This window comes from Myxocyprinus asiaticus, chromosome 32 (genome assembly GCF_019703515.2).
Source record: "Myxocyprinus asiaticus isolate MX2 ecotype Aquarium Trade chromosome 32, UBuf_Myxa_2, whole genome shotgun sequence".
NCBI lineage: Eukaryota > Metazoa > Chordata > Actinopteri > Cypriniformes > Catostomidae > Myxocyprinus > Myxocyprinus asiaticus.
This window is the reverse complement of record NC_059375.1, coordinates 18654876-18667179: the sequence shown is the minus strand read 5'-3', so window position 1 is coordinate 18667179 and position 12304 is coordinate 18654876. Positions and strand designations below refer to the sequence as shown.

The window sequence follows — 12304 nt, the reverse complement described above, 5'->3', positions numbered from 1 at the left end:
CACATCTTATCACATGGTTTGTTGAACGTGTTGCCACGGAGACATAGCGCGTGTGGAGCCTTCATGCCATCCACCGTGGCATCCACGCTCAATTCACCACACGCCCCACCGAGAACAAACCACATTATAGCAACCAGAGGAGGTTACCCCATGTGACTCTACCCTCCCTTGCAACTGAGCCTATTTGGTTGCTTAGGAGACCTGGCTGGAGTCACTCAGCACACCCTGGGATTCAAACTAGCAAACTCCAGGGGTGGTAGCTTTTACCACTGAGCTACCCAGGCCCCTACAAATCGCTAATTATTAAGCAAATGCGTGAAGACACAGTGCCGTTATGGTTCAAATGTAATTGCTGTGATTAGTGGTATTGTGACCAACATTAATCTGATTTAAATTGGAATCCTCACAGAACAGCGCTGAGTGACAGATGATGAGATATTGAGAGCACCTGGAGAGCCGCATGTTTGACTGACACCAGGAGTGAGCATATTGAAGGGAGTGATGCTGAAAGTGCTCATGATCGCTCAGTCTCTATCGCTCAACACAACGTCTGAACGATGATCTGGGGGTGCTTCAGCAAGGCTGGAATCAGGCAGATTCATCTTTGTGAAGGACACATGAATCAAACCACTTACAAGCTTATCCTGGAAGAAAACTTGCTTCCTTCTGCTCTGACAATGTTCCCCAATTCTGAGGATTGGTTTTTCCAGCAGGACAATGCTCCATGCTACATAGCCAGGTCAATCAAAGTGTGGATGGAGGAGCATCAGATCAAGACCCTGTCATGGCCAGCCCAATCTCCAGACCTGAACTCCATTGAAAACCTCTGGAATGTGATCAAGAGGAAAATGGATGATCACAAGCCATCAAACAAAGCTGAGATGCTTGAATTTTTGTGCCAGGAGTCACCCAACATCAATGTGAAAGACTGGTAGTGAGCATGCAAGACACTTGAATGCTGTGATTGAAAATCAGGGTTATTCCACCAAATATTGATTTCTGAACTCTTCCTAAGTTAAAACATTAGTATTGTGTTGTTTAAAAATGAATATGAACTTGTTTTCTTTGCATTATTCGAGGTCTAAAAATACTATAAATAGTTGTCATTTTCTGCAAATAAATGCTCTAAATGACAATATTTGGAATTTGGGAGAAATGTTGTCAGTACTTTAAAGAATAAAACAAAAATGTTAATTTTACTCAAACACAGCCCTATAAATAGTAAATCCAGAGAAACTTATAATTTTGCAGAGGTCTCTTAATTTTTTCCAGAGCTGATGTTGTTTCGTGTGATTTCACCATTAGGGTGATCTGTGTCACCTTCAGTCAAGTTGGACCCTGTTATTACTTTCTCAGTTCTCCTTGTGCATGTGCAACTGAAGTACATGCATATATGCATTTCTGTGTTGAATTAAGTTTATTTTATGATTTACCTAGATTCAGTTATAATCTTCTTTATTTTATCTATTATTGTCTAATCTAAATTTTAGTAAATTTAATTAACATTAATTAGAAACAACAATATTTAAACTGCAATTCTGAGTTTAGTCTATTTGCATCTAGTTACCTTAACTTAAATAGTTAAGTTAATTCTATATAAACACCAAGTTAATTACACAAGTTTTGAAGATGACATTACTCAATTAAATTGAGGGAACAAGTTTACTCAATCAATTGAGTAAAGTCAACTAATTTGTGTTTTCAGTGTAATACCAGGCAATTAGAAAATATGTTGTCCTTAAAAAGCCCTAAAAAGTAACATGCTAAATTGTATCAGGGACATGTATCATACCTGACACTCCAGGAACTACTTAATTACTATTAACTTTGTACTTACACCATCTACCCTTCTTAAAAATCTCTTCTTATTTGTTTTACTTGACTGGTTGTAGATTACACAAAAATACATTTCCTGACTTCAAAAGTCAATTAAAATGGTAAGTATACTAATACTTCATAAGTATCATGAATGTGTTTGAATCACACAACGTCACAAATGCAAAGATAAAATGATATTTGTTTTGAATGAACAGAACTGAGTAAAACTGTTGACATTTAATGACATCTGCTTTGTCTCTTGTTTCTTTGCCAGGTGAAGCTCCCAGCAATGGTTCACTAACTGAATCAATATATCTATACAAATAAAAAAATAAACCAATGTGCAGACAGATTCCATAATTGTCAATAAGGTTTTATTTAATTATTAGCTGAGACTCTCCTCTGAAGACTTGTGTATTCATGTGGCACAAAAAGGGCATTACTTCAGCACAATGCCCACCTGAAATATGGAATAACATCAGTTTTTAGCCATTTCATTTGCCTTTTTTTCATTCTGCCATCAAAACCTGTATGTTTAAACAATAATACACTGTTTGGTCACCTTGTCTGATGCTATGTCAGGGCATCTCCAGTTGTAGAGGTAATATTGCTTGCATACATCTCCCATTCTGAATTTAAGTGGCTCCAAAAAAGCTTTAGTATCCATTACATCCAGTGTAGTAAACACATCAAACCCCATCTGAACAGATTGAGAGAAAAAGAGAGACAGAGAGTAAGAGGAGTCAAGAGACAAACAAACAACACAGTTAAAAGAAGGCTCAATAAAGTCAGGGTAATAAAGATGTGACAGATGAGAAGCAGATGTCATGTGAGCAATGTTGGTTAGACTGCCTTTGAAATGTAACCTGGTTCTGATTGCACATTTCATAAAAATTGTAATTAGAAACATAATATTTTAGATTACACTTTTTAGGTAATCTAACCTAAAAAATCTGATAAATAATTATGGATTATTTATGATCTAACTCTTATTTATTTGGTGTCACATGTACTTGTATAGAATAATCTTTGTTAACAACACAGAGAGCCTTCATGATTTAAGGAAAAACTAACCATTAACTTGTGTTGAGTTTGTTTTGTACTAAATTACTTCTTTAATTAAACATTATTAAACATGAAATCGAAGTATTTTTCAGTCACTGATTAAAGCAAAGGTACTTAAAGGGTCAGAAAAACCTATCTCTGATATGTTTCCCAAGATGGAAGACAATGATTCATATATATATATATATATACTATAACTGTGTATTGCATCTTGATACAGTACATGCATATAAAAGAATGAGACCTTTCTAGTGACATAATAGGACACATGGCTAGATGATATATAGAATGGTTATCAAAATATAATATATTTTATTTAGATTTTTTATAAAAACATACACATTTTTTGTTGTTGTTGGGTTTTGGTAAGATAACATGCTTTTAAAGGGGATCTATTATGTATAAAATTCACTTTTACATGGAGTTTGAACATAAATGTGAGTCGGCAGTGTGTTTACACAACCACCCTACAATGTTAAATGTCCACTCACTCCTCTTTCTTATATTTCTATTAATCAAAAACAGTGTCCCAAAATGACTGGTTTTCGTATCTGCTCTAAAGTGACGTCACTTTAGAGAAGGCCACGCCCACGACTGGTGACGGACTCCACCCTATTATCATAGATCTTCCCCTGAGTGATCGACACACAGTGCGCCATTTTTTTCCACGCTGGAGCAGCTAGAGTGAGAAGAATAATGTCTCAACTTCGTAAGTGTCATAAGTGTTCTGTTGTTGGCTGTAAAAGTGAACATAAGAGTCTTCATGTACTCCCGGCATCAGAGCCACTGAAGACGCAGTGGACAAGTTTTGTTTTTGAAGAAAATATTCCCCAAAACATACCAAAATTTGTGCATGTTTGTGCAAATCATTTTACACCAGACTGCTTTGTGAATGAGGGTCAATATAAAGCAGGCTTTTCTATATATTTGATTCTCAAGCATGGATCAGTACCAGCTGTTCGTGTTCCAGTTTTATATCCTGAAGATGTAAGTATCACACTTTATATTTTGTGAATGTTTGCAAATCGCATGATGCAAGACAACCCCCTAAAATGTCAAGTCTCGTTATAGCGCATAGCTAACGTCATTACAGTATATTTTCGTGTTGCTCATCCATCATTGCTAAATGGCTGAAAAACACTCCGGTATTTACTGTGTCAGTCATATTGGTTCTGATTTGTTGTTGCTATAGTATCCGAAGCACCAGCTGTAAAGGCACAGCCCTGTTCCGGAAAGGGGCGGGGAGCAGCAGCTCATTTGCATTTAAAGAGACACACACGAAAACAGCGTGTTTTTGATTCCACCCAAAAAGAGGCATTTACAACATGGATTAATGATCCGTGGGGTATTTTGAGCTGAAATTTCACAGACACATTCTGGGGACACCTGAGACTTATATTACATCTTGTAAAAAGTGGCATAGTAGGTCTCCTTTAAATAAGCAAACATAACTTCAAGTGACAGGTAATCAATATGATAATTAATAAATATGTAATCATGTAATCCATAAAAAGTAACTGTAATCTGATTATGTATATATTTAAACTGTAATGCAGTCTAATTACAAGTACTTGACTTTTATAATCTGATTATGTTATCCATATTACATGTAGTCCCTTACTATCCAACACTGCAAATGTGGCAGTTCATCATTGTAGTGCTACAGTCAGCAGTATTGTGATGATACACAATGTCCTTTGACTTACTGCTTTACAGATGATAAGGATGTCCTCCATTAACTGCAGCAGTGGGGTGGCCATGCTGATGCAGTAGAGAACACAGGCTGCCTTCAGACTCTTATGCACAGGGTGGTTCAGAACCGTAGAGGAAAGTGTGTAGAAACTCACCATGTCAGTAACAGTACTATCCATGCTCTGCTAAGACACATGGGAAGCGTTAATGAAAGATATGGAATCTGAATGATACAGACGTGTCCTCTCCAGCAAAGAGTAAGTGGCCCATCTACACTACCTGTTTCATTCACTTTTAGAAAATGTCTATGCCATGTACAGTGGACCGCATGTCACAATGTCACAATTCGAAATGTATGAATCAGTGGTGTGGTAGTCTCTGAAGAGGTGGGAATACTGTCAATTTATGAAAGAAAAGAAAGAAATTCATTCAATTTTATGTGCGATGTAAGTGTCTAAAGATGTCCGATTACTTTATGGGCCCACTGTAGTTATAGCTGCATTAACATGTGGTGAAAGTGGTCCAATCAGATTCAGAAATACAGATGGGAAGGGGTTTACTAGGTAATCTTGTCCATCATTTTGGCTTGCTGGATTGAGTTGTCATTATACTGACCTCCACAACATATGTATCTATTACACCATCTTGTGGCAAAAGCCAGTGTTGGACATCCTCCTGGGTCAGAACAGGAGAGAGATGAAAAGTCTGTAAATGTTCTCTCAGAAGACAATGAACCATGGGCACATCCTCCACAGTCATGGGGCGAAGGCCTACGGTTTTTGTTGTCTGTTGTTATATAGAGAATAGAAAAGAGATTACATTAGGAGAAGTAAAAAAAAAAAAAGTCCTAGGAGCTCGTTATCAGAATGAGTCATGCTACATTTGGCCCACGGGAGGGCGTTCTGACCTGAGGAAGCTTGTTTAGCTTGAGGGCCCTTTGCAAGGTCATGTTACGAGTGAGAGAGGAGAAATTCAGTTCAATCAGCTTGCGTGGGTTCAGAGATCTGTGCCAGTACCTTAAAACAATCATAGAGAGAAATATGGAATTTAATTTGAATGAAGCACTAGAAAAGGAAAGCTTGTCAAGATGAAAGAATTGCCTGAGTTTAAAGAAACTCTAAAAAGTCTTTAGGTTTATAGGCCTTTAAATATTTCAAGGTCTATGCAGCATTAAGTGTTGGATTAGGATTAGGTGGGTCGGTAGAGAGGTACATGGATGGATGGATGGATGGACAGATAGATAGATGTGGGGGTTTGGCAGAATGAGAAAGAATACCTTATGTGCCATCATACCTACAGCTTGCGATGGGTTTTGGTAAGACTGTACTGGCACTGTAGACTGCTTGAAATACACCCTGTTGGTGGACACGTCTGGTGATCTCTTTGATCAGGACTGGTGCCATTCTCTTAAAGCGTAGTTTTTTGTGCACACAAAGGAAGTTCACCTCCACCATCTTTATCTCTCTGTAGAGAACTTGAATTTGTAATTTGCATCATTCAAAAATGTATTTAAATCATATTAACCAACTGAGAAATTGTTTTGCTCTTACGTGTCAAATATTTTAATTGTTGCAGGAATGGCACTTATGAATCCCACTAGCTTTTGACTGGCATTTACCCGGACTCCACAATACCATTGTGACTGCCAACCAGGGGGGCACAGAGCCCTGCATTTAGTGTATGAAAGATAAAGAGGAATGATAGGGGTCACATTTATGGTTGATTGTGCCATAATTGGCTCTCACTGAAATAATATAGAGCTGCACTGTATTTTCTTATGGATACTATACACACCAGAGCAAGAACTGTGGAGAGTATTGCAAGCGAAGTGTGTTGTCATCTTCCTCTGTATAATTTTCATTCAGCAAGTCACACAGTTCCCTCAGCTACAAATACATAGAAGAGACAGATAAGGAGGAAGTTAGAGGATTGAAGATAAAGATAAGACAGTCTTTTACTATATAAACCTTCCTTGAATGGTCAGTTTGACAGCGGTGTTATCAAAAAACTTAAAGGGATAGTTCCTCATCATCTACTTACCCTCATGTTGTTCCAAACCCATTTTACTTTCTGTCTTCCATGCAACACAAAATGAGATGTAGATTGACAGCCTCAGTTACCATTCACTTTCATTGTATCTTTTTTCCAAACAATAAAAGTGAATGGTGACTGAGACTGAACATTATGTCTAACATCTCCTTTTGTGTTGCGCTTAAGAAAGAAGGTCATACGGGGTGTTTGGCACAACATGAGGGTGAGTAAATGATGACTATGTACTCTCTTTAATACGTCCTCCCGCTCACCTGCTCCTGGTTGTCCAGGTCGAGTTTGTCCCAGATGAAGCCCTTTGGAAGTGAGTATGGCTCCTCTCGAACACTGGGCCTCTCCGATTCTATGGGCCCATGCGATGTCACTTTCTCATCTTAAAAAGATTGAATGTTGTTTTTAAAGGCAGCCCTGAGCCATCTGAACATTGTCATTCGTGTATTCCTTTAAATTCTAAATTGATAAAGGACCATTGGCATACTGTAGCAATCATTACAGTATAATGGGTGGAGAAACTGAGAAATTTCTATGTTGGCAATTCAGAAATTAACTTAATAAGACATTCAGCAGATGTCTTTGAGACGTTTATGATTTAGAATGTATGTAAATCTGCTCTTTTTAAGATGTTTATCAGATGTTAATTAGAATGTGATGCTTTCCAGATAAAACACTCTTAAACAGACATCTCGGAGATGTATGTGTTCTAACTGGGCTTGCTCGTGCTGTACATTCCAAGAAACCTCTGCGTTAAAAATATGAATATACTCCAGCCACTTTCCTCGTATCCAGCTCCCGCATTCACATCAGAAGTGATCATCCCTATGCACTATTGCCTTTAAAGACAATTACCCACCACTGTGAGAGGTGATAATGACTATTTGAAATGGCTCGCAGTGATTTTTACTGAAAATTCTGTGTGGAATGACACTACAGCCACGGTTTTCAAACGGTTTTATCATCAAAACGGAGATTGATGATAAATTTACCAAGTAAAATCAAAAGATACAGAAATACAATAGTAAATATGTATTGTCAAGAAATGAAAAATTAATAGCTTAAAGGACCATATTCCATCTTAATAGACCATAGCTTTATGGCATTATAACAGTATTAAATGTTGTGAAGGAATGCATATCATGCGAGAGCGCAGATTTCCTTAGTTCTCACACAAAACTGAATGCGCGCTCTCGAATGTATGCTGCTCTATGAAATCTCGCTGCTCACACTCATAGATTGCGTGTGCATGCTCAAAACATGTCCTGTGCACTCGCAAATCTATTACATAGCAATACAGCTCTGCCTCTGTTCAGCCGTCACGACGTGTCCATTATTACGAGTTTAACATGATATCAGGTCGGTGTCTTCATGTGTTTGTGACAAGCGCAGTTTCACATGGAGACAGGCACTTGCTCATGTGATGCGAGTTTATCACAAACATAGGCTATAAAACAGTTAAGTAATTATTGTATTGTAATTATGGCAAGCATGTATTTTTAATAAGCAGTCTTGTAATTTTTGTTAGAGGGAGGGCTTGCTGTTTAAGACTTTAAAAACCTCTGTTCTACAGCATGGATTTTGTTACATTCAAAGTGCCCTGTGAAGGCGTCATCAGTGGCGGTTAGCACACAGACAGCCAGGCACACTACACAGATGTAGGGAGAGAGTGAGTTATTGTTCTTAAAAAAGCGTTTGATTGGACAAAGTGTCTCAGCAAAGTTGTGACATCAACAATTTTACTGGGTCTTTTTAACGGGAGGGAGACCCTGCAGATTTTAAATGCATATATCTGCTTGTTATGTCCTTGTATGTATTTAAGTTTTTTTTTTTTTTCTTTCATTTGTTATTTACTTTAATACTGTGGATGTATGACAGTAGTTCCTGTTGCAATTGAGGAATTCTTTGTTTTTGTTCCTGCTTTGTTCCTGCTTTCTCTCTCCCTCTTGCAGGCTAATCAACACCAGGTGTCTGCAATAATCAGTCCTTTGGGATTGGTTGGTGGGGAGAGGGAAGCAGGATAAATCCCGGACGAGCCCCCAATTGTTAATAGGATAAAGCCCTGCAGATCCCACTGCAAGGGAGCTTCCCTTGTTCCAGATGGTTGTTGCTGCATAATGTTGTAGCACTTGTAGTTGTAGGCCATTGTTGTAAGTAACCATTTTTCTTGTGGATTGAGGGGGATCTCATTCACTTAAATTGTTAAACAGTTCCTTTATTCATTTTGTAAATATTGTAAATAGTAAATTAATGTAGGGAAGAAGTAGGGAGGTGGGTGCCATTTTGTTTAATCTTGTCTTTTTCTCCTGTTTTTATCTAGTGAGGGAGCTAGGGTAAAATTATGTTTATTTGCATTTTCTGTTGTAAGTTAGCTTTTACTCTCTGCTAGTATTTAACTCTTGAGCCCCGCAGGGCTGTGTTCTCAGCCCACTCCAATGCCATCATTAAGTTTGCTGATGATATGATGGTGGTAGGTCTGATCACTGACAATGATGAAACAGCCTACAGAGAGGAGGTGCACACTCTGACACACTGGTGTCAGGAGCACAACCTCTCCCTCAACGTCAGTAAGACAAAGGAGCTTGTGGTGGACTTCAGGAGAAGAGATAGAGAACACAGTCCCATCACCATTAATGGAGCACCAGTGGAGAGAGTCAGCAGCTTCAGGTTCCTGGGTGTCCACATCACTGAGGAACTAACATGGTCTATCCACACTGAGGCCGTTGTGAAGAAGGCTCATCGGCGCCTCTTCCTGACCCGAGCCATGGGCCGCTCTCACTGCTACCATCAGGCAGGCGGTATCGCAGCATCAGGACCCGCACCAGCCAACTTCATGACAGCTTCTTCCCCCAAGCAATCAGACTTTTGAACTCTTGATCTCCCACGATCAAAATACATCAGCACTGCACTTTATTAATCTTACATCTCACACCGGACTGTCATAAATTATATTCTCTCTTAACAACACACTGGCAACTTACTATCAGCCGACAGCCTGAATGTCAATACAGTACAATACAACCTAATGTACATTTTATATATACTATATATACTATTTTTATTGTATAATGTGTATTCTATATTGTGTGTTGTATACTGTACATTGTATGTTATTATTTGTATATTGTGTAGATTAGATTTTAAATTGTGTTGTTAATCTGATGTTTTTTTTTTTGTAAATTGGTATATGTCTCATCACTGTCATGACTACTATGTTGCTCGGAACTGCACCCAAGAATTTCACACACTATTGCACTTGTGTATATGGCTGTGTGACAATAAAAGTGATTTGATTTGATTTTGTTTGTTGTTTTGGCTTTGCCCCCTCCTTTTGGGACATCCATTTTCTGTTTCTTTAATAAAAGTTTTCTTTGTCTAAAGTTGACTGATTTTTAAGAGTTTGGATGAGAGAAGGGAACCCAACCTTTTATACCTAGACTGAGGCAGGACGTAGCACTGCTGAAAGTGAATTTTGTCAACATTTAGAAGTACACTATCATGTAGACGACCTTAAATCTACTAGACATGGGTTAAAAGTAACTAAACATTAATTTAGATTTCATGGGGTCTTTAAATGTTAAGTCAAGATCTGGACTCTCTGAATCAATACTCACAGTTTGCTTTGTTCATAGTAATGCTATATGTGGCATACTGTACCTATTTTAGGGACTGGCTGGGTATCCCAAAAGCGGTATGTGTATCTATGAGCCTCCTGGAGGTTCTTTGGAGGCCCCTGGCCCAGAGAAAAGAGGTGTAGGGCTTTCTGTATCTCCTGTTGCTTCTCCTCTGAAAGTGAGTCCAGCTGGGAACCGGGGAGATCAGAAGACAGGCACGCTCAACTGATATGAAACGGATTATGTGGTAATCTTATGTAGCTAATATTTTTCTCTGACATAATATTGTATATTGATATATATATATATATATATATATATATATATATATATATATATATATATATATACTGTATAAAGTAATTGGACACCAAAATATACAGTATTTGTTACCATTTCAAAAGGGTCCCTCGGCCCCTCTTTAGCCCATGTTTGGCCTTTGTTTTTCTTTGCTTTCTTCTTGCCATCAGCTCCCCTGTCTTCCTCTAAGCTCTTTTCACTGTATGAAAACAACATAAAATTACAAATCCAACAAAAACACAGATGGAAAAAAAAAAAGAGAGAATGAATAGATGAATCACTTACGGACTTTTCTCTTCAGCCATATTATGTGTTTTTGGGCACTGGAGCAGCCAGTGTTGTGACCCTTCAGCTCTGAATTTTCGGGTGTTTGTGGCTTAGGAGCTTATCTTAATGTGCAGTGAGGGCAGGAGGGAGACACCCACCCACCATCATCAGCATCCACCAATCCACTGCCCTCCACACCCTAAAACACTGATCCTTTATCTCTGCACACCACTGCAGTCCAGGGTTGGGCAAAATTCAGGATTTAAGAATTGGCTCCCTTTTAATTCACGAGTTATAATTTGCGTTGAATTATCCATGCCCTATAGTAGGTTGAACTGGAATTTGAAGTGGAATGACAGGAAGATTAATTCACTGAATTGCAATTCCAAGAAAATCAACAAAGGGAATGCCATTCTGTTAAATGAAGTGTCCATTCCATAAAATTTAAAAAGTTAATTTATTAAATATATAATGAGATATTACACATTTCTATGGTGGCATTTCAAACATTGATTATTAATATTTCATGTTTCTGGAAATCCACTTTATGTAATGCATATGATATTGTGTTTATAGATATTGTAATTCATGCAGAAAAAATGACAAATTCCCCTTATTGCAGTTAAATAGTAATTGCAGTAATATATGTAACAGCATTTATTAATCTTGGTTAATGTTATCTATGACATATATCTATAAAAATATCTATGAATGCTTAATAACAACTATTTACATGCCCCGATATGTTCCCATAAAATCTTAAGTCTATGGATTTTTAAGAAAAATAAGTTCCAAGAGTTGAGCCCAAAAATTGACATTTCAAGTAATGTTTAATTAAGACAACTTGATTTTTCCTGTAATGACAACATTAGGGCTAACAGTGTTTAATTGAATTGGTTGAATTGAATTTCCAATTAATTTGTTAGTTCATGTTAACTATTGTAGTTAACTATTGTTAATGAATGGAACCTTATTTTAAAGTGTTACCACTATAAAAAAGCTTTTTAAGTTTCAAGCCATTTTCCAAATAAATTCTGTAGCCTCACTGGATAAGACAGGTGGGTGAAAAATGCTTTGATTTAATAGCATATACACTATATAATGTATATATACACTCACTGAGCACTTTATTAGAAACACTATGGTCCTAATAAAGTGCCTGATATGGTCTTTTGCTGTTGTAGTCCTTCTGCCTCAAGGTTCGCCATGTTGTGCATTCTGAGATGCTATTCTGCTCACTACAATTGTACAGAGTGGTTATCTGAGTTACTGTAGCATTTCTGTCAGCTCGAACCAGTCTGACCATTCTCCGTTGACCTCTGTCAACAACAAGGTTTTTCCATCTGCAGAGGCAGCTCGCTGGATGTTTTTTGTTTTCGGCACCATTCTGAGTAAATTCTAGAGACTGTTGTGTGTGAAAATCCCAGGAGATCAGCAGTTACAGAAATACTCAAACCAGCCCATCTGGCACTAACAATCATGCCACGGTCAAAATTGCATTTTTTCCC

At 37.8% G+C, this 12304-nt stretch overlaps 1 protein-coding gene across 3 annotated transcripts; it reads right to left on the bottom strand.

The window, feature by feature from the left end:
* Positions 1 to 2175: 2175 nt before the first annotated feature.
* Positions 2176 to 10969, bottom strand: nmt1b (N-myristoyltransferase 1b). 3 transcript variants are annotated; one of them, XM_051667472.1, is made up of 12 exons: positions 10815 to 10968; positions 10623 to 10728; positions 10273 to 10417; positions 6879 to 6997; positions 6370 to 6461; positions 6126 to 6242; positions 5869 to 6039; positions 5483 to 5591; positions 5191 to 5361; positions 4590 to 4757; positions 2381 to 2518; positions 2176 to 2278 (listed from the first exon to the last, which is right to left on the bottom strand). In XM_051667472.1, the coding sequence occupies exons 1-12, from the start codon at positions 10832 to 10834 to the stop codon at positions 2258 to 2260; spliced, it is 1377 nt and encodes a 458-aa protein (XP_051523432.1). In that variant the 5' UTR covers positions 10835 to 10968; the 3' UTR covers positions 2176 to 2257. The 3 variants fall into 3 exon arrangements, with proteins under 3 accessions (XP_051523432.1, XP_051523433.1, XP_051523434.1); XM_051667473.1 differs by lacking the exon at positions 4590 to 4757 and having other exon boundaries at positions 10815 to 10969; XM_051667474.1 differs by lacking the exons at positions 5869 to 6039; positions 6126 to 6242 and having other exon boundaries at positions 10815 to 10969.
* Positions 10970 to 12304: the final 1335 nt, after the last annotated feature.